The 23,259-nt window shown below is 38.3% G+C and overlaps 1 protein-coding gene across 1 annotated transcript in view; it reads right to left on the reverse strand.

The window, feature by feature from the left end:
• Positions 1-23,259, reverse strand: part of kcnq1.2 (potassium voltage-gated channel, KQT-like subfamily, member 1.2) — a 111,838-nt gene that overhangs the window by 31,524 nt on the left and 57,055 nt on the right. Inside the window, exons 14-17 of the mRNA XM_053482720.1 lie at positions 9,775-9,850; positions 9,104-9,198; positions 8,885-8,925; positions 6,790-6,851 (exon numbers count right to left, since the gene is read on the reverse strand). Of these exons, the coding sequence (XP_053338695.1) occupies positions 6,790-6,851; positions 8,885-8,925; positions 9,104-9,198; positions 9,775-9,850 (274 nt within the window). The remainder of the gene's footprint in view (positions 1-6,789; positions 6,852-8,884; positions 8,926-9,103; positions 9,199-9,774; positions 9,851-23,259) is intronic.

The raw sequence follows: 23,259 nt of genomic DNA on the forward strand, positions 1-23,259 counted from the left end.
GCCTAAGCCTAAGGCGTTCCTCACACTGGATATAAGTAGTCTTTAATACTTTTCACTAGTCTGAATCAGTAAACTGGTTTGAAATCTTGGATTGGTTTCAACTGACGAAATGAAATGTCCAAGCCAACCAAGATTTCAACTTGATAACTGTGATACATATCTATGCAATGTACCAAAAGAAATCATGGGAACATTTAGAAAAAATGTCTTCATGCAAAATACTCGTTTATTGAGCAGAACAAAGATGCAAATATTGAGTTTGTAAAGTAACCTGGTTATGGGGCACTTAGCTTAAAATTGCAGAATATCCCTTGTATTTGGTCCAGATTGAGGTCTAATCATGTTCCCACCACAAATAAAATGCTCCAGGGAAAATAAAAAGCTCAAGAATCTGGATGCAGCTGTTTTGGTCCACACCTGAGTATGACTGCTAGGTTTAGCCTTGTCCAAATAAAGCACACCAAGCAGGAAACAAACCAGAGTTTAATTCAACCAGAATTAACAAGACAAGTTTGAAAAAGTGTCTACATTTTACATTTAGGCATTTGGCAGACGCTCTTATCCAGAGAGACTTACATTTTTATCTCATTATACATCTGAGCAGTTGAGGGTTAAGGGCCTTGCTCAAGAGCCAAACAGTGGCAACTTGGTGGTTGTGGGGTTTGAACCTGGGATCTTCCGAACCGTAGTCCAATGCCTTAACCACTAAGCTACCTCCGGCCCCTGTCTAGTGGCTGTTTACATCTTATAATATATTTTTTAGATGAAGTATAGTATGTTTGAGTTTCCTGTCTATTCTATCACCAGTATAGAATTTTACAAAAACAAATAATTACTAGTTCAGCCCAACTCCGCCTTAGTTGTTAGCACTGTCCCACACACCTCCAGAACTCAATGGGATCCGAGGCTGTGCAAAGAGTTTGAATGTTCAACCAGTGCTTGTTGGGTTCCCTGTGAGTACTCAGGTTTCCTCCCATGGTCCAAAGGCATGCATTTTAGTCAGATGTGCACCCATCCAGTGTGTTACCCACCTTTTTCTAGGATAGGCTCTAGATCCCCTCATGACCTTTCACAGAATAAGCTGTATAGATAATAAATGAATAAATATCATAAATATCTCTAGTTTGGTTCACCAGTTATTTTTGCTGCTTTACAGCTCTGGTGTCACCTCTGCTCAAATTACTGCCTGTGCAGTTAAAAGGTGTGAATGACTATGTATGTGTGTGTTCGTGCAATGGACTGGTGTTTCATCTAGGGTGTATTCCTGCTTCACACCCAGTATTCCCAGGAGAGCCTCTGTATCCACCACAACCCTGACCAAGATTCTTTTACTGAAGATGAATAAATGAATATTGATCACTACTTTTTAACACTATACAGTAAGTGTTTCAATGTGGCATTTTTGAAATTCTTGGTAAATAACCCCAGTCTGAAACACTGCCTTCAGTTTTATAATGACATCGCACAGCAACCAGATAATACTGTACAGTATAAATGCTTTGGTAATACACTGTATAAATTTTTTAAACTTAACATTTTCAAATTCCTTCTTAGACCAAATGCACATGTCCAGTTATTGTTCTTCTGAATTTCACCATGGTTTGTGTTTCCTAAGTAACACTCCTATTGAGTGCACAAGTCCAGTCATGTTCGTGTAATACGGACCAACCCTACAATAAGCCTGAGGCGTACACTGGATATGTGTTGCATCTCAGATAAGATGACATGAGATGTACTGTCCTGTACAACAGATGTGTGCATGTGTGTGTGTGTGTGTGTGTATACATTAACCATGTGCTTGTAACATTTACTGACTTTTCATGTCTGAACACTTCAGCCATCGAAACAGATCAGTCTTTAGTCGAGGGGGAGGGGCGACAGTGATGTCATATAGAGTAATCTATCTTCATGAAGACTGCAAACAGTTAAAGTCCTGGCTCTGTTGTTGCGAGGGAGTGGAGAAAGACACCTTCATTGGGGTATGCATCTTTGTCCAGACAGAAGGAGACATTTGTTTGGCATATGTGTGTCTGTTCGATAGGAATAAATCACTGACATATTAAGAGAGTATTACTCACAGCTTGCCATTCAGACATATGCCTTAAAACCTTCGGCACTGCAAAAGACAAACGGTTTTATGCTAATGGAAAGTAGGAACGAAATAAAACAGATAAAAGGAGGGAAGAAGAACTTGAAGGAATGGGGGAAAAGAAAGATACTAAAGCAACATGATTTTTATCACCTCTATATACTGTCACAGAGTTGTTTCCTTAAAGTTCCCTGTTTTCTATGAAGAGCCTCCAACCTTCTTAGAACTTTATACATAACTCTTACTTACTTATACTTAGGAAACATTTTACAATTTTTTTTTTTTACACAAAGTATCCCTTAAATAACGTAATAAGAAAAAAAATGGATTACCAAAGAGTCCTTTGTGTGTGTGTGTGTGTTGAACCATCTCTCCTGCGAACTGCTCCAGAAAAAAACCCAAAACACGGAAACACACTCACTCCAGATGTATATGTGTGTGTGTGTGTGTGTGTGTGTGTGTGTGTGTGTGTGTGTGTGTGTGTGTGTGCTTGTCAGGGTCAGACAGTTCACACACCTGCTGCCCTGAGGCACAGAGAGACCTATGAAACTATACAGTGGACACAACTCCACTGGCCTTGCTCACAGGATGAGCATCTGCTGACAGCAATATTCATTCACTAAGCTTATGCTCTGTTGTTTAAAAACAGTTGTGCCTGGTTCTTTGTTGGCTTTATTAGTAAATATTTCATTGGAACCACAGACTTCCTCACATGTTTTACAAATCCATAGTTCCTAAATGCAAATCCCATCCCACTGATGTCAGACTATTTGTTAAAGGCAACACAATGAACAGTCATATTTAAAGATCAAGGATTGTTTATGTCTAAGACTTTAAACCTGCTACATTATACAAGAAAAGTATAAAATTGTTGAATTATTTGTGTATAAGTATACAATTATTGCAGCACTATTGAGTAATCTTAAAACACATTAAAATAGATAGTTAGGTCACATGCAGAGTGAGAGACATTACAAAAAATATACACACATTTTATTCAGATGTACTTATTGACTCAGTTACACATAAATGACTGCAATTTGGGTTAATTTAACACACTGCTCCCACATTTTATTATTTGGCAGGTTATAAAAAAAGCTTTGATCCACCAGTTTCATATAGCCACAACATACTAAATCAAGGGTATAAATCTCAACATGTTCAGGGAATTTGGGTCATTCAATCACTTTTTATTTCTTACTTTGTCAGGTTAATACGTTCGATAATTAAATTTTGTTCATGAGTAATATGCTTTTAAGGATAAACTGACAATCTATCATTAACAAGGCTCATCTTAACTCACTCACTCATCTTCTACAGTATACCGCTTTATCCTGTATTCAGGGTCGCGGGGACCTGGTGCCTATCCCAGGAGACCTAGGGCACGAAATGAGACACAGTGCTCATCTTCAGTTTAGATAAAAATTTAACCAATTGAAATCTAATGAAAATTAGCTCCTTGACAAAGTCTTTAATTAAGTTTATGAAAGAGCCAAGCCAAGTGGAAAACAGAACAAAAGCAAAATCTTGACCCACCTCTCACTACTTCAAATTCAATTCAATTCAATTCAATTCAATTCAATAAAAAAAATGAGAATAAATGTTTTACTGTAACAAGTTCCTAAAAATACAATTTACTTGTTTCTCACTGGTTTATGCCTTAAGTTAGATGTTTTTTATGCTACAATAATGTTAAGGGTCAACATGTGATACTGGTCAGGTACAGGGGCTGGACTGAAAATGACAGCCAAAAAAGTCTTTCAGAAAGCCTAAAGAACTAACAAAGTCTGGCTCTTTTAAGCAACATGAGAAGAAATAAGGTTTGGCCCAAAACTTTTTTATAGTACTTTATATTTAACTTCAAATGGAAGTAATTTTTTGTTACAGTATAAATTTATAGCCCAGCATAGAATACTTAATGTTGTAAAATTTAATACCCCAAATATGGAGTCATATAGTGCAAGTATAGGGCGGGAATAAAGTGTAACTGTCTGAACAGTACTTCGTAATATCTTAGGGCTGAATACCAATGTGTCCAATTTAGGTATTACCACTATAAGCACTTACAGTAAGTCAGTAATACACCCACACATTGCATGCGACAGAATATCATGATCTTCAAAAAAAAAAAAAAAAAGTAAAAAAATACAACTACTATTTAAAATAGTACAAAAGGAAAGAATTTAGTGATTTTGCTAAATTATTTTTCAATGCACATCATATCCGTATACAACCAGAATTAAACTAATTACAAAACCAATCATTCATATAAGTTTATAGCACACACCCTCTGTTAGCTCTGTTGGCTCACCTTACAAATTTAAACATGAGTTAAATAGTGATATGAACGGAGCATGTGCGCAAATGCTTTGCTTCAAAACTCGAATTTATGCTACTAAGCAGAAATGCTGTTATGGATATGCTAAATGGGTCGTGACTAAGGTGATGCTGATCTGTGCGGATTATTGGGTTCACAGGTGGCTGGCTGGGAAATACTTGCAAATATTTTTGAGGACAAGGATTTTAGTATTATACTCACAGGTAAGAGTGCAGTGAGGTGGGACTGGGCCTTAAAGCCCAGAGCATGTGCCAGGGTGCTCGTCTGGCAGAATGCCACAAAACTAAGGCTGTCCCGTAAGAGGTGCCATGCAATACAAAACATGGATACGCTGAACAGCTTTCACTAAACACAGCTGGCCTGCACTTAGTCTGAACTAAAGCTGACTTTATTCTTTGCACGCTCATACAGTACATAGACACATACTCATATGCATAATTAAAATATTATTAAGTATGTTGCAGGAATTGCTCTTTGGTTTTATTAAAAAATAATAATGCACAATGAGTGTAAGTAAAATATTTACTACATGTAGTATATGAGGAAGTCTTGGGTTACAAAGGAAATGGCTAAACATTTAAACTGACTTCTTTTTACCTTGTTCACTGAAGCCACAGTTTGCTGCACCAACTATATCATGCTCATACAACCATCTTCCATCTTCCAGACCATCTTGTGCTGAAGTGTTTGGTGACTATTATTTACATGACATTGGTAACACCAATGCATCACAATGCATCATACCTGGCACAAGGTAATCACCAGTACAGTCGCAGGTCTTCAATTCCCGGATTGCTGTTAGTAGTGCTTCCATTTCCAGATGTGGTATTAAAGGTTTTGGACAACTGATATCTGATTTCGGATCAGATCAGCTTTTGATTCCAGCCTACCAATGCACCCCTGAGCAGGGTAATAAAACTATAACTATATAAACAGTTTGTTTCCAAAATATGTCCTGTGTTTTTATCAGTATAATTGAATGCTTATGGGTCACTACGCATGCACATGTACTAATCACAACTTGTAGGTTTAAGGGTTTAAAACACATTTCTTCACAAAACGCATTACCGCTACATGTGGTATTCAAGAAAGAGCAATACAGTCTGGAATAAGTGAATCTAAGTGTCTAAAGGGTGTGTCTATAATAACCAACAGCTAATTCCAACCAAATAATTGCACTGGATCAGAGGCAGTGACTTCTGATAAAGAACAAACTAGTACTGTGTCGTTTAATTTAATGTATTACTCTGCTTCTAATAATCAGTCTAATAATCGCCAGCTCAATGCTAGTTCTAGCAGTCACGGAAGGATTAGTGTTAGAGAAGCCAAATAAATGATTAAATAAACAAACAAATAAAAATCTGTTAATAATCAATGGTGTTTGTTGAGGTTGTGCTGTTGTACTAAATATCTGCATCGCTTTGATATCTTTAGCATTCTGGCTGCGTTATTATCATGCCTACGTCTGCAGCACAGCTGTGCTTATTTCATCATCTACACAACTTTATCCTGTGCACAGCCTATCCCAGGAGATTTAGGGCATAAGGCAGGGGGTCTTGGGGAGAAAACTAGAGTACCCAGAGGAAACCCACCAAAAACGGGGAGAACATACATGCACCCGGGGCAGAAATCAAACCCAGAACCTGGAGGTATAAGGCGACAGTGCTAAACACTAAGCCACCCATTTGATCCCATGGGATTCTATGGGTTCCATGGTATATATTGATCTTTCGTATACATTTCTAGGCTACTAGAAATACTGTATGAATATATAATTCTATAAAGTTATGCAGTGGACATAGTTTTAACAATCACCAATTGCACTCACAATCCCCAGTCACCAAAAAAATTATAAAATAAAGTTTAATTCTGGATTTAAACTCATAGTTTATATTTATATTAGTGATAATACAGGAAACACAGGAGACAATAATAAGTAGACTTGGATAAAAGTGTACTGTTTTTCAGGTTTTACATTATACATTTTGTACAATGTATGATTTTTAGAGGACATAATCACACTATTTCTAATCATTGTAAAATCTATGCCAAAGAAAACAAAAGGAACGTTTTCCCCATCATTCTTTCAGTCTTGTAATGCAGAAAGCAACATAAAGATTGTGCGTTCATTTCAGATCGCTTTGACATGACCTGACTGAGACTGCAAACAACTGATTGCTTGTGTGAGTGTGTGTGTGTGTGTGAGAGAGAGAGAGAGAGAGAGAGATGTGCCTAAATAAGCCAGTCAAAATACCAGGAGTGGATACTATCTGCAACAGCGAGGAAGATTCAGAAGAACATCTAGATATCAGAATATCAGCCAGAGCTTTGTCTGAAACATACACACACACATGCTCCTCACCCTATCTTCCAGTCTGATCAACCTGGCTCCGATAGTGTGGTACTCCTTCTCCACGCCTTTTTCTGTAAAAAAACAAACAAAAAAAAAAACAAAGGACGACATACTGTATTTTGTATGTTGTAAGCTCATATACCCACTTTGGGTTAAATTCACCCACACAATGTCTTTGGAATGTATGCTTGCGCCATACTTCACTTCACTTGCTCATAACATTATTAAGCATGTTTTGCAATTTTTGCATGCCCTGAAACATTAGAGGAAGGTAGGGGAAAAACAAAGGTTTTGTGATTAAGCTTGTACAGTGCAATAAATGTGCTAGCCGCCATGATGTCACGTAAATTGAACCAAGTCATGTGACTCAGATACTTGAAACAGGCTTTGTATGTCTTTATGTGTAATTGTTTTAAATGTTCCCATCTTCCACATCTGCTTCATCAAGCCTCTCACACTGCAGCATTTGTCAGATTAAAGCATATATCGCTGTCCTGTCCTGTTTGCTAAATGTCTAAGTATGATGTATAAGTGCTTTTCTCTGTTTTAATATTTGATGGCGCAGGTACAGCACACATCACAGACTGAATCTCAAATTAATTAATCAGGCTTATTTCCCTTTTTCTAGAGCACACAGCTATCCAACAAAATGATCAAAACCAGACACATACTGTGGACTAGCAAGGCTTTAGACAAGCCCATGCATATTAAATGTTTTTTTAAATTATTTTCTAATAATAAAGATGAATAAACTCATCTTTGTACTTTGTACTAAATTTATCTCTCTGTACTTATTTTTCATGAACCAAAAATCCCAATTTTGTTTAAAACTATTTTTTAAATTAATTCCTACTTCCCCACTCACTGTATTTAATTTATTGCGTACAAGTAATGAATGTTAAACATTCAATACATTACTGTATTTTTAATAGTGAACAAATTCCTAAGTGAGACTCAATGGTTCATTCATTGTGATGTAAAAGGGCTGTCCCACATCCCAAAATCTGATTATAAACCTAAATCTTGCAAAATCCCAGGGAGATCCTCAGGAAGTTCATAAGAGTTCATTTCACATTTGTGGAGAAATTCTAGTTGGCCAAAATAATTGTCTGTGATGGAAGGTTTTGAATTGATTTCGCTGAATAATAAAAATGTTGAATATTTGTTTATAGTTAAAAAAAAGTAGCATTTTATTTTAAAGGTGTATTATAGAGGTTTGGAGGAATGTCTGTATCTTCACAATAAACTATAGAGGGTATTGAGGGTACCAATTTACAAAACTCCGTGTTTAGTATTGATGTGGACAGCTTTGTACAGTTACGACTGGATTGTTTATAAAAAAAACTCTGCTTTGGAGCAAATCTTCTAAAAAGGCTAGAAGCACATTATACTAATGAGACTCTTAGCCACAGTAAAACATCTTAATGGTGTGAATGTTTTATCTATCTATCTATCTATCTATCTATCTGCACAGTCAAAAGTCCCAGTTTGACTTGAACGCTCCTAGTAAATTATATTATAAGGTCCTACTGAGAAAAGATTAATGTGATGTGTCACGCCAAACAAAGAGCAAATGAAGGAGGTGTTTCTCTCTGTGTAATTAGCTGACAGAATGGTCTGTAATAACCCGAAAACATTTACAGTCTGGAGCAGAAAGAAATCACCCCTGCCTCATTTATTCTTACCATTCTGTATTTTTTTATGTATAAACTGTGTACCATTGATGGTGCTGTTGAGATTGTTTCCACAAACGCCCAACAATTCAAGTCCCAGTTTGACTTGAACATACATTGCAGTTGGTGCCGTTTATTACAGTCGTCTGCGGATGGAGTAGTTAAAGGGACATGTGTAATTAATACCAGAACTGTTCTTGTTCACACAGGATAAATTGTCTTTAGTGTGGCATAGCTTTACCACAACAGACCTGAGTGTTAAGTCATTTGGACCAAGTGTTAAGGTATTTGGCCACATGAAAGTGCTTGTTGTTGTCGCAGAAACATCACACCTATTTTGTATGGTTTATGGTCTGTCGAGACAACATACTGTATAGATGTCTGTCACGCTTTATTAAAACTTTCAAGGCCACGATGGCAGCGATACGTACCTGGCAGAAACATTCCTGGCTTTCCCAACGTGTGATCCATCCTAGGAAAGAAAAACAGCAGGAAACAATGAAATATGCATTGATTGTTTTAAACCCCAGACGCCCCTCGACACCCTCTTCCCCCTTCCCTTTCCCAAGTCCCACAGCCGTGCAGCTAAACAAAAAGATGTAAAAGGAAAGCAACAAAGCACCCGTTCTGGGATGTTGTTGTTGTCTCACCGTCTCTGGAGCTCTTTAATGCGGACCATCATGTTCAGGTGGCCCTGGGAATACTGCTCGATCACGTCTCGCACGTCGTAGGGTTTCCTTGCTCTCTGCCGAACGTGAAGACAGAAAGCATGGATAAAAGCTACAGTCCCTCTGGGCCTCTGACTTCCACGCTTTGTTACCATGACAGTGTTATTCAACGAGTTACCCAGAACGTGGTTCATTAAGTGCTCAGGACAAAACAAAACAATGTGAAGTAGGCTTGTACATTACAGGAGTTTGTAGATTATTGACTTTAATCCCAAAAGTATTTTGACGATGCTGGCATTGAAAAAGAACTTTACATTTTTATAAGACGTTGCTGTATAATAATGGGACGTTGAAGTTAAACCGGGGCTTTCGAGTACCGAATAAGAGAACAGTCATGAGCGTTACTGTGTTTCTATATATAATCCCACGCTATACTAATGCACTTATGCCTTTCACTAGTGTGTGGATGCCATCGAAAGTTTTCTTGATCAGACTGCTGGGCACCCAGGAACTCCTTTAATAGCCCAAATACAGTATGTAGAAATTGCATTGACTAAGGTCAAGTTCATTTATAATTAATTTGAACAATCCCTGTTCGACCTGAACAATTTCAGAATTAAAGAAATGTCTTTTATAGTCCGATATAAACGTACCTGAAACTTCCGCCGAGCTACAAAATACTGCATCCTCCTTATGACCTTGATTGCAGATCGATGCGCATGGGTAAGTCTGCAGAAAAAAACAAACGCACTTTGCTTTTGTCTCTTTCCTGCCAAAGTGAAGTAGTTCTGTACATTTCTAAATATCATCACTTGCGGTCACATCAGCAGTACATGAATGACTCAATAGCAAGTGCTGTGGAAAATCAAGTTCGTGCGCTCGTCTGCATGCTTATATACAAACTTGAATATCTTTACTGGTTTATACATAAATCAGCATCATAGTTTAAAATTCCACACCCTGTTATTTGAATTCCCACACTTTTTTTAGGGGGAAAAAAAAGAGAGGTTTTGTTTCAGCCTGATTAAAGAAGATATTTTTTCTTATCAGTGATATAGAGCCCCAAGATAGCAAGATTCTTCTTATGTCTGGTTCAAAACATGTGACGGTTCAGGTTTATCTCTGACTTCAAAGTTTTGTGTTCATCCTGGGTTTGGTGCTCTAGATATGTGAAAACTTAAAATGAGAAAAATGAAAAGCCAGTGAAAAAAAGTAGGGCAGGTTCAAAGGAGGATTGTCATATCCCTCTGATCGTGCACAAACAAACGTCACAAACGTCTGGCCCAGAAGAATGTCGGCGTGCCTGATTCACACGCCTGCATGCGCATGCGCGTGCGCACACAAACACACACACATACGTGCGCGCGCACACACCCGCACACACCCACTTGCCCATCAACAATGGCATTTCATAGAACTTCCCTCATCTTTACCACAAGAGACAAACCACATATTTGCGTGTCTCAGGTCATCTCTTTCTAGATAAGCCCCTGTACGTTGTCACTGAGATGCGCTGCACAACATAAATCAAGCCGGTGTGCCACAGGGTTTTTGTGAGGCTCCGTCAGAACACTCGTTTGTTTGGATTGCTGGTCTCCCTCCATCTCCAGCTTGCTCCCTTTGTGCAGTCAGAGTGGAGCTCTTTATTAGAGCAGGGGACAGAACTACAAAAGCTGCCAGGGGACCAGCACAGACACACACCCACATGACATGGCATGTACATCAAAGAGAATCATATTCCTTCTGTCCTCCCTTTGTCCCCTTTTGTCTCAATCCCCCATTCTGTTTGTCTTGTTCTCTTTCTTTCTATTAATCAGACACATGAATGCATGAAACATGAAAACATCCGGAGTGGAAGGTTTTTTTGTTTTGTTTTGTTTTGAGAACTGAGCATAATTGGAAAAGAAAACACATGTTCCCAAAAACATATGCTGTTAAATCACAAGTCTCTGGCCTCCTGTTATATCCTTACACACATGGAGTGCAGGCTTTCATCAAAGAGAAACATGACTGACATTTGCTCCCACGTACACAACATTCTCATAGCAGGAACAGATTAATTCACCCCATTGCTCCGTAACAAATTTACATCATATGCTCGCTTCTGTTCCTGCTAAGATCCTAGATTAAGCAAAATAAATAAAAAGTGCAATGTGCATGCATTATGTGTAAGATTTACAAAAAAAAAAAAAACTTGCTGTTTTCACATCACGCTAGTGTCGCTGATAAGATTGAGATCAATGTCATTTCTTGCTAAATGCGAAGTCTAGAATACTTTGTGACAGACAGAAAAACAGACATACACACAAAGCTAAAAGCTCTCAGATGGGACTCCTGCTTTGTCACTGCATACTTATCAGATTTTAGATTTTAAACTTACAACTGAATCAAAAAGACAATAAAACCTTTACTGCTCTCTGGGAAAGGGGATGGCATACTGTCTCTCCCCTGTCAATCACACCGATGGTGACCAATCCTATGCACTCATGTATGCAGAAGAGGGGAGATATGCTATGTTAAACCATGTTGTGACGTTTTCCCTATGTTCCTAGGGCGCTATATTCCCAGAATCTGGACCCTAGATTTATATGACACATAATGGAGGCATGACAAAGGGTTCTTTGTCCCTAGGGTCCCATGTTACCAAGTTACAGTACAGTCTTCTGTAAATGCCAATATATAGCCTTGCTCCAATAACATAAACTGGATAATATTCAGGACAGATCTTAGCGTGATATGGGTCGCATTTTGGGATTTCAAATGGGATCAATAAAGTATCTGTCTATCTATCCATCCATCCATCCATCCATAAAAATAAACTAGGGAACATACAATCCTGGGAACATAGCGGTTGTAATACTTTTTTCCTTCCAACCTGGACCATGAATAGCCAAAGAACACATCCTAACACATCCTAACACATTTTCTCAAAAAGGGCTCCTCAACTCTGAGTTTAGCACCTCAAATAAAAAATGGCTGCTTACAACCTCAATAATTAACAAAGTAACACTTCTTACTTTGACTTTTTTATGTACAGCAAACAAAAATGATTCTGTAGTTGACATTATTTCCTGCTAGGATATTAGATAAAGTCAGTCAAGCTGTGAAGGGGCACATTATTGAACTTAAACTACAGTATAGAATGTCAGGTCTTGTACCAGACACTAGACCCATATACTAATTGAACTAATCCTAAACCTATATATAGCCCTAACATGATCCTTCATCTAACCCTAATTATAAGGCTGCATTTTTACCACAGTAAGGAGATAAATGTTTAGGTTCTTTATAGCAGCTCAGCATCCAAGAGCGCCCTTGGGTCTGGAGAAACTTCAGGATTATTGAAAAATTACTGCTTTATTTTTAAAATAATGATGAGCTTCATGAACACATTGATCCATAAGCTTTAGATAACAGGATAAGAAAAGAGTCTGAGCTACTTTAAGGCAGAAACAACTATGTTATCAACTTCAAAGAAATCCCAAGGGGGAAATGGTCTTCGGAGGTTTGGAATCTAATCAAGAAGGCCATAAAAAATGTGGAGGTGAATAATAAGAACTCTTTCATTTACTTCTTCAATTTAATATAGTACCAATGATAGATAAAAACTATAGCAGTAGCAAGACATGCAAATACCTTTATATTAATAAGAGAAAGAGAGAGAGAGAGAGAGAGAGAGAGCACAAATAGAAGTTCACAAAGCACATTGTACAGTGCTGGGACAGGGTTTATGATTCTTGTTCTTAATAGGATTGCAAGCTGCTAAGTAGGATTAGGCATGTTGAAAAAAAAAAATCAGTTGATTGCTTCCTCTCTGGTAGTTCAAGTGCCTATTTTTTTCCCTTAAGTCAATGTGTCTGTTGAGCCCTGAATCATCTGAGCTTGCTGTCTGATATTAGGATTTAAAGTTTTGCTGTTTCATGCTCAATAGTCATACGAGTGCATGAGAGAAGAGTGCATGAGGGGAGGACTCCACCACTATGTTCATAGATTAGGGACTAACATGAGATACCTAGTCTTTTAGAACTGTCCCATAGTCTTAATGATCTGATTGACATTAATAAGGGCTGTATTGTGGACACACTGTATTGTGTCAGTAACTGGTGTTCCAGTATGCAGTGCTTAGTACCTATAAAAAGTGGTCCAAGAAAAAACAACCGTGGACACCCAAAAATAGGTGAGCAAAGGCTGACTTTGTTTGGTGTGATCTCAAAGTAGTGAAGCAATTAATACTGGGTGCAACTGAAAGGTGTTAGAGCAAATGGTGCGTCACAGTTTGCTGCATAGGGGGCTGTGTGCCCATGCTGACCCATGTCTACTGCCAAAAACTCCTAAAATGGACATGTGAGCATCGAAATTGGACCATGGTGCAATGGAAGAAGGAGGTCTCGTCTGATGAATCATGTTTTCTTTTACCGCATGTGAATGGCTGGGTGTGTGTTGCTCACCTTGAAAAGAGATGGCACTGGGATGCCCTATGGAAAAGAGGCAAGCCAGTGTAGGCTGTGTAATGCTTTGGGCAACGTTCTGCTGGGAAACTGTCGTCCTACCATTCATGTGGATGTTGTATTGTTGCAGACCAAGCATACCCCTTTATGGCCGATGACAGGACTTTCAGCAAGATAATGTACCATGCTACACCGCAAAATTTGTTCAGGAATGGTTTGAGGAACCTGACAAAGAGCCTTCACATTCCCCAGATCTCAATGCAATCCATGGATTATCCATTGCTAATATCCTTGTGTCAGAAACCACAGCACATCTTCAGAGGCCTTGTAGAGTCTGTGTGTGTGTGTGTGTGTGTGTGTGTGTGTGTGTGTGTGTGTGTGTGTGCACGCTATTGCAAGACTGATGTAAATTTTGCATGTGTGTGGCAATAAAGGAAAACAGGGAAATGAAAGTAGCCTATCTATGTCTGGCTCGATTTGGCACAACAAAAACAGAACAGGTGAGAGTGAGAGCTTATGTATGCCTAATGATGTGAGAGGAGATCACACAAAATAAATAATCCTCTCACACGCACACGCGCGCACACACACACATGCACACAATCATAAATACACACACAGTAGTCATACCGTGTGAACAGTGTTAATGTGTGGCATTTTATTATGATAAAGATTAGTTTCATTTTACTGAACACACTTAGAGATCTTTAAGTGATAGACATGGACGGCTGAAACAATACTGGCTTTAATAGAGAATTCAGGTTATACTGGGGGAGAGAAAAAGGTGGTGGTAGTGGTGTGGGTTACAGCTGAGTAAGCCCTGTGGTTCTGGGTGTACAGTTACAGGTAAGCAAGACACACTGAGCCTCAGCCAAAGTGCCAGTGCTGGGGATCACATTTCATATATTTGTCAGGAGGAAGGCAAAAAGGAATAAATCTACTCAGAACGACAAAAAAGATAAACCTTTCATTATCACCATCGACATTGCCATATGTGTGCGTGCTTAACAATCATTTTAAAGAGTATCTTGGACCATTTTGGATGAACGGTACGACAAACACTCATGAGAAAAGAATCAAAAAATCTAAACCAAGGCTGTGAGCAAACTTTAACAATCCCAGCCCTGTAGAATCGCACTTTGTTCAGGTTCATTATACTCGCAGTTGAGTCTGGCTACTGATGATGCATTATGGAAAAAAATCACTGTAATGGGCCAAAAGACACTAGATGAGATGGACATTAGCCAAAACTAGGCTGTGTGTCACTCTCTGTAATAACATGACCCCAATGACTCTGAATGTCTGTGTGAATCTACAGCGCTGGGATTGTTCATCGTTTGCTCGCAGCCCCAGTTCAGATTATTCCATCCTTTTCTCAGATATCCTCAAAGTTGTATGACAAGGAAAGATGAAAGTTTAGTGTTTTTTGGTTTAAAGGATTATTTTCGTTTGCTTTTCAGGGGAAATGAATAATGAATCCAGGAGAACATTATACAGTAAGCTTAAAAATGCATAACCTTTAAATGTATTTTTTCCTTTGCCTTAAAGTTTACGTGACTGTGTGTGTGTGTGTGTGTGTGGGGGGGGGTCATGTTTTGCACACACACCCTTATTTGGAATTACAGAAAAATACTGTAAACACAAAGTTCATTGTCGCCAAACACATTTGTTCTCTCTAAGGCATTATTCTGAGGTTTGTTTATTTACTATAGTTCAGAACTAAAATGCACTTTATGTTAGAATTATTGCGGTGGGCAATATGACAAAAATATAATCAGGATATAACTTAAAATAATACTTGAAGACATTTAACTATTATAAAACTATATTATGTATTATATGGAAATATCTTAATATTTAGGTTTGTTTTTGAGATAGTGAGACCAAAGCAATCTATGTATTAAACCTCTGAAAAACAAAGCTAGATGATACTTTTTCCTAATATACCAAAACAAAGGTTGAATCTATAAGATATTGCATTAAACAAAGACCAAATTAAATATTCAACGAAAAAAAAACTACTTCATATTTTAAATGGTTTGTTGAATTTAAATATATTTTAGCCATCATTGACAGTTTTTGACATTCATTCGTTGTTATAAAAATACTGATTAGGTCCGTGATATCTAAACAAAAGAATTTATGACAATTTATCACAATAATAAAACTGTTATATTGTCATATTTTATAGTGGCAATAACTACTCGTAATAACAATAGCTGTTAACATAGTAATGCTGTCGGCTGCCAAGGTCCCTGTTTATCAGTATTCAGACTAACACACACTTCACAACGAGGACATGTTTTACTACAGGACATTTTCCTGATTTCATCCTTGCCCACTCTGGAGTAAAATCATCATGAGCCAGTGCATATGCATGCATACTTAACTGTCATATAAACATCTCAGCTGCCCATGATGATTATATGCCTGAACTTAGGGTGATCTTTTTTTATTTGTGTATGGCTTGCAGATTGCATGACTACAGGAAAAAAACAATTCTCAGTCCAATGGGAAAAGGACGGCAAGGGAGAAAAAAGACAAAGATGATCTGAATGTTATTTCATGAGTAACAAGTATGGATTTGTGAAAATGGCCTCTTTAGGGTTCCACTGTGACCTCGGCAAAGCAACGCCTCCGCCTCTGTGACCTCGTGAACTGCGGCTGTATATAACTGTTGGAGAATTATTTTGGTATGGCTGCATGCACATTTGTAGCCAGCAAGTTAAAGCATTTAAACAGAGAGTTGTATGTACATGTAGTAATCTCTGAACTATTTAGTCACTGAATTTTATTTTGAATGAAATGCTGTAATATCTTTAATTCCTTGAAAGAAGACAAGTGAGGGATGACCAGAAGGATCATAGGAAAGTCATCTTAAGGTCTTCTAAACAGTTCATCTCGCTTGTTCACAGTTCATTTCAGCACATTTGGACTTATTTCTCAACCGCAGCACAAATCATACAGAGGAAGATGATTATACTTTTGCATGATGTCAGTCTTAAAAGGCTTGTTCACTGATCGTCTCTGTGAATAAAATCTATTTAAAAAATAGGAGCCTGGAGCCATACAGCAGGCACAGAATAAACAAAAAACATAGCTCTGACTTGTATGTCAGTTTTTCTTTCCTAGTATAAAGAGAAAAAACTGACAAAGAGTACATGGTTAATCAATGTTATCCCAAATATGACAGGGAGGCCTTTTGAAACATTAAGTGGTTTAAATATCGTCATCTGAATTAGGATTTAAACCAGTAATGGGATGCTTTTAATATTATTATTAAATATGAACCCTATCACTATGCGTCTGAAAAAATCCAACGGTAGAAATGCCAGCTCAGTCTTAGTCTGGCATAGTCTGTTAAGGCTCAGTTCAATTCAGTTCACAACTATTTAAACCCCTTGCATAGCTGCATCTGAAAGTATCCCAGTCTTAATGCATACTGTAGTGCTTCCGCCTACCTGTACGTCTACCCCTAAAAAAACACATGATCATTCCTGTTTATTCTAAACAGTGTATTCGTATTCAGTTTCCTTGTGCCTATATGTATATATTTAATGACAGACAACATGAAAGCATGAATAGCTTCATGTGAAAAGAAAACAAAAGGCATAGGAGAACAGTGAAGGCATTGAGACAGAGACAGGCACCAGTTATGTCGTCATGAACATGTGCTGTTGTTAAGCTCTGAAAAGAGTGAGAAATCATAAATTGGATAGATGTGCAAGAACGAAAGACTCGGAGACAAAGACTGAGCCGTGCACATTATAGAGTAGGAAGACAGAGGGGTTTTAAAAGAGTAGAGCGTGACGATGTAACAGAATCATTTAGCTATGCAGTGGGGTGTCAGGTTCTGATGGATGGATGGGGTGGGGATAGACCGGGTGTTGGGGGGATTAGTGGCGGGATATTAAGTGTTTTTACAGGCCTGGCCAGAAGGAAGGTGTATAGAGGTGTGCTGGAAGTGGCTCAACACTGAATGAGTGTCTATGTGTGCGTGCATGTTGAAGACCATGTCCAAACTAAGCGGTACCAGTCCAGCTGAGGTGAACAAAAGTTTGTTTGATATTGCTACTCGGGTTTAGCAACTGTTCAGCTCTGATTTCAAACGTTCCAAAATCAGGCAGAAGCTGTTTGTAAAGGGAGGAGGAAGTGGGAACCAGAGGAGGGAAAACTGCCTCTTAGGGCACCTTTTTTTTTCTTTTTTTAGATCATTTAAGGGCATAAACACTGTAAAAGTAAACCTTTACCCCAGATGACAAGGACTATGTGAATTATCCATGGTATGTATTTGGTGTGTTTTTGTAAGGTGTCATATGTAAAAGACTTTCATGAGAAGCAATGGCTCTCTTGGAGTCTTTGTTGGGACATTATATCTCCCTTTCGACAGTTTTATTTCTCAGCTGGGACACTGGTGGGTTGGGGGAAGGGAGAGAGAGTGTATGTGTGTGTCCGTAACAGCAGGAGTGTGTGAGAATGTAAGAGAATCAAGTAAAAAGGGAGTGTAATATGAGTAGCAGTAGTTTGATAGCACGCATGGTGTTTCTGTGTTTTTCTCTCTTAGACACGTGTGGAGGCTTAATCAAGCTTACACCAATGTGCAACTATTTCTCCTTACTTTTGACTCTATGCCAGACAGGTCGCACTGACACATCACTCAGCACACACCACTCTCGCTCTCTCTCTCTGACACACACACACACACACAGGATTCTCACTTAAGCCCAATAAATGTGCGTAGAATAATAGTATTATTTTAAACTCACATATGAATATGAACTTTGTGTGTCTAAGTATGTATGTGTATACATATATACACCGAAACTTTTAAATCTTCCAAATTAAAATCCTGGGTTTTTGGGTTTTCATTGCCTGTGCAGCTCTGGTCCCTCGGAGCGTGGATCTGTAGGGCCTCTGGGGGTGTGCTGTGGTGTCTGGCACCAGGACATTAGCAGCAGATCTTTTGTGTGCTTTGGGTTGGGGTGGGGCTTCCGTGGATTGGATTCTTTGCTTGCCGGGCCCCATGCAGAATCAGCTGTGGTGCCCTGGGTGTGAGCAATACTTTTGGCAATAGAGTGTAGATAGATGGGTAAGTCTTTTCCTGAAGCCACAGATAATGTGAGACATTCTCACCAAAGAGCTCACCCACTGAAAATCTTTGGAATGCTCTGGATGAGCACGTATGAACAGTAGTGCACCAGGCGAACCTCGTATTTCACGTGTACTGTCCCTAAAAACCTTTTGAGCCATGCTATATATGTTTATAATGCTTTATATACTGATTTTAAAAATAAGCTGATGAGCAGATCAGCTGTTAATTTGAAATCAAGCCCAATTTTACCTCAATCAGAAATGGTTTGAATCTAATACATACACAGACTCATGCATTCATTTTTGTCTGCAGCTAATGTTATGTTTTTGGGTTAAGTGATTACTTAGGTTTATTAGCACAAAACTGCACATGTCTCTCATGGCTCAGATGGAAAAGCTGGCCCTGGGGAGCCATAATTTTTCACTACGGCTGCTGTTTGACCTCTGTCCTTAAGGAAGGATACCTTCACAGAAACAGTGTGGTTACTATTTAAGGGCTGCAACACAACCAGTTCAAATGAGGACTCAGACAATGAAGGCTGCCATGAGGATATGAATCCGTTGTTGTAGTACCTATGTCCAAATTTCTCCTGGAGACAAATCAGTATTGTTTGAGCTTCTGCAAATATTCGAATATCAGTGAAGGCCAGATGGTCCTCTGAGCTTTACAGCTCATACAGTATTATTCCCATAAGAAACACTTCACAACATTCCTCATATTAAACATGGTATCAAAATCATGGCAGGATTATTTTTTACAAAAGAAAAACCTCAAAATTGTTTTCAAATATGAAGAGGCAAACACATTTTAAAATTATACTTTACTAACTCTCTTCTTGTGTGCACTGAACTCCTGAACTGACATTATTACAAGAAAAAAAAAAAAACGCACTTAAACTAAACACAGCTAAGATAAAGCTTTCTGAGGTGCACTTTTAACTGTCCTCATAAGTGAAGTCATTTGAAATGCCAGAGACACTGTGGCGCACTCAGGAAGTGCCCCCTGTCTGTGAATCATCTGAGTAACTCAAGCTGAGCAGAATGGCAACAGGATATTAAACATACTGCCATGTATTTCATCATGTTTACACATGTTTACAGAAAGAAGACTATCCATGTTACAGAAAACAGTAGTTATTTAGATATGCATTACTGTCAATGGTAGAGATCTAAAGCAATGCCATTATGTGTGCTTCAAATGGTTATATTTGTATTTGAATTCGAAGGGTTCACATTTCATTATTTCTTTAATAAGTTATCATGGGTGTCAGAGCTCCCCAAAGTGTGTCTGTCGCCCCCAATGAAATACATCTTAAGATAAAACATTATTTATACCATAAACTCCTTTAATTTCACTCCTTCTCCAAACATGCCATTTCAGTGTCTGCTGTTCTCTGAAGGGGCGTAGCTGCTGAGCTACGCCCTTCCAAGAGAACAGCAGAGCTGAGCAACAAGCAGGGGGAGGGTATCTTCTTTTATGGGTTCACAATAGGTGAAGAATATAATCGACTTATTTAAGCTTTGTCCAATACAAAAATTCAAAAAGCAGGGACTTTGTTTTCCAACAAGCACACTTGAGACCCACCTGGTCTTATATAATAGGTGTAATGGGTTTCCTTTAAACCAAAAGTAAGCATGGCCTAAATTGGAAATTTTCAAAAAACACTATGACACAATGTAACAGAATGGAGAAAAGGGGAAAACTAGTGGTAGATGTGTCAACACTGTCAGTAACATCTGTAAATTCTGAAAGACTGGAAGTTCCCAATCCTCAGCAATATCCCTCAAATTATAACTGGTTTCAGCCAGAGTAAGGCTGTTAACATTTTAAAACCCACGCATACAGTCACTACTTACAAATATACCTGGATCTGGTTCCCAAAATACAAACAAATTTGTAGCCTCATATAAACCATGACAATCCAGACCAGGTGTTTGCAAAGGATGTAAATGCATTACACAGCGCTAGATATTCATGCTACAATTGTTCTGCAAACTGATCTGACTCTTTGCTTGCTTTTTTGATGCATTCAGTAGGATGGGATCCCAACCCCAATGCACATTCTAGTCTCAACCAGATGAGATTATATATATATATATATAATAAAAATGTATAATAAGTTTGTGAACACTTGATCATCACACCAATATGTTGTTCTTCCCCAAATTGTTGGAGACAAAGTTAGAACAACACAATTGTGTAGAATGTCATTGTATAGTGTAGCATTACAATTTCCCCTCACTGGAACCCAAACCTGTTCCAGCATAACAAAGCCCTTGTGCACAAACTGAGCTCGATGGAGATATGGTTTGACAAGATTGGAGTAGAACTATTCGAGTGTACTACTCTGAGCCCAGACCTCAACCCCACTGAACACTTTTAGATGGACTAGAATGGTGACTGCACCCAACATCAGTTCCTGACGTCACTAATGCATCTGTGAGTGAAATGAACACAAACCCCACACTCTAAAATCTAATGGAAGGCCTACCACTACAGGAGCCAAAAGAATGCTAAATCTGGAATCGGATGTTCAGCAACCTCATATGAGTGTTATGCTGCAGTGTCTACAATCTTTTATTCATGTAGTATATGGACAAAACGTGTCACCTAATATCCAGGTAGAACGTTTTCATGCCAAGGTCTCGGCATAACATTTATGCACTACTTAAGTTAAATTAAGTTAAATAATTTAGTAATAATTTCCTTTGTTTTCCACAGTTTTCTCCCACTGTCCAAAGACATATACTGGTATATAAGACAGACAGATATACTGGTTATGCTTAATTGTTTTTGAATGTACGGTTTTGAAAGTATGGCATGCTGCCTTGCCGTGAGTGTCCCTGTGATAAACTCCAGATCCCCTTGACCCTGTTATTACTGTTATGCTGTAATTTGAGTTATTACTAAAGACGTTTGTATGCATTAATAAACCTTTATAGGATTTACTTGTTTGCAGTAGACACCACCAAGATATACTACACACAAACACACTTTAAAATGAAAATGAAAGAAGATTTGTGTGTGTGAAGATGAAGATTTATTTAAGCAGTGTGGTTACTCTTCTTAAAAAGACACACAGTGAGTTAAGAAGGAATATTTAAGTTGTGATCATTGTAAAAAAAAAAGACACAAAAAAAGGGAGAATACACAATGGTATGCAAAGACCAGTTCACTGGCCAGGTGAGCCACTGCCTGTGAGGAACAAGTAAACACAATAATAAAAATGGGACTAGCACTCAGCACTGACAGGAAGACTGACCCTTAATAATGTTCTTATCTGACAAGATCAGCAAGATGACGGTCTTGGCTACAGCTGAAAAACTTCTCTATAAATGCTATAATAAACTTTCAGAGTTTCAGAACACCAACTACTAGTATTATGAGTTGCTAACAGGTATTAGTATTTCCTTGTAGTGACGATACTAATTGATGATTCATTTGTTTGCCTGTGCCCATTCTAGCTGAATTTCAGTTTCTGGCATAGAGGCAGCTGATAAAGTGTAAAGAGTATTTTAAAGATAAAACCACATAAAGATAGAGTTTTACATCTAGGATCCACATTCAGATTATTTGTTGATAACGAATGTTTCATGATGGATTGGTGGACATTTGTGGAAACAATCTCAACAGCACCATCAATGGCACACTGGTTATATATGAATAAGGAGAAATGGGGCTGGAGCTATTTCTTTTACCCCAGACTGTACATGATTGCAGGTTATTACACACAGTTGTGTCAGCTAATTACACAGAGTGAAACACCTACTTCATTTGCGCACCATTTGAGCCGAAACATCACATAATTCTTATTATGCTCTCAGTGAGACCTTGTGCCTTATTTTCCAAGAAATGGTCAAGTCAAACTGGGACTTTCAATTAAGCAGAATAACAGAACACAACTATGAGAGTAAAAGCTATCTTTATTTCTCTATAAAATCTGCTGCTACAATAATGTACTCATCCAGGCAGGATCAACAGGAACCCCTTTAATGGCCCAAACATGTGGAAAAGGTTTAGAAGGAGATCAAGCCTGTACAGAGGATGTGCCAATAACTCCCAGCCGAGTTCCTGTAATGTGCAAGTGGTGCAATACGACGGTAGGTATTGTCCTGCAAAAACAAAACCGGTCAAACTTTTCCATTAAAGAATAGAGCCATTAAAGGAGTTCGTGGGAGGCCAGCTTTTCAGACATGAAGTAGGCAGTCCTATTATGGCTCCAGTGTCTTAAAAAGGAAATACCTTAATGGAAATCCTTAATGGAAGCACTAGGTGGGATACGTGCATTAGTGTAGTAGAGGAGATTGTATGATGAAGTTAAGGTAGGTTTTACTCTCATAACTGTGTTTGGTTATTCTGCACATTTAAAAGTCCCAGAGTGACTTAAACATCCCACATATTTGTAACAAAAATTCTGCAATTGTCGAGGAAACCATATAATGTAAATATGAGGTTTTAGCCTTCCCATCTATAATCATCACCAATTCCTGTAGGAGGTTGAGAGAAATCTGTTTTTGTTTGTGCGCTCTAATCCTGTAAAGCAATTTTTGTAATACTTAATTTGACAAGATCAACCCAGGCTGTGGTATAACATTTTA

This window comes from Clarias gariepinus, chromosome 2 (genome assembly GCF_024256425.1).
Source record: "Clarias gariepinus isolate MV-2021 ecotype Netherlands chromosome 2, CGAR_prim_01v2, whole genome shotgun sequence".
Classification (NCBI taxonomy): Eukaryota; Metazoa; Chordata; class Actinopteri; order Siluriformes; family Clariidae; genus Clarias; species Clarias gariepinus.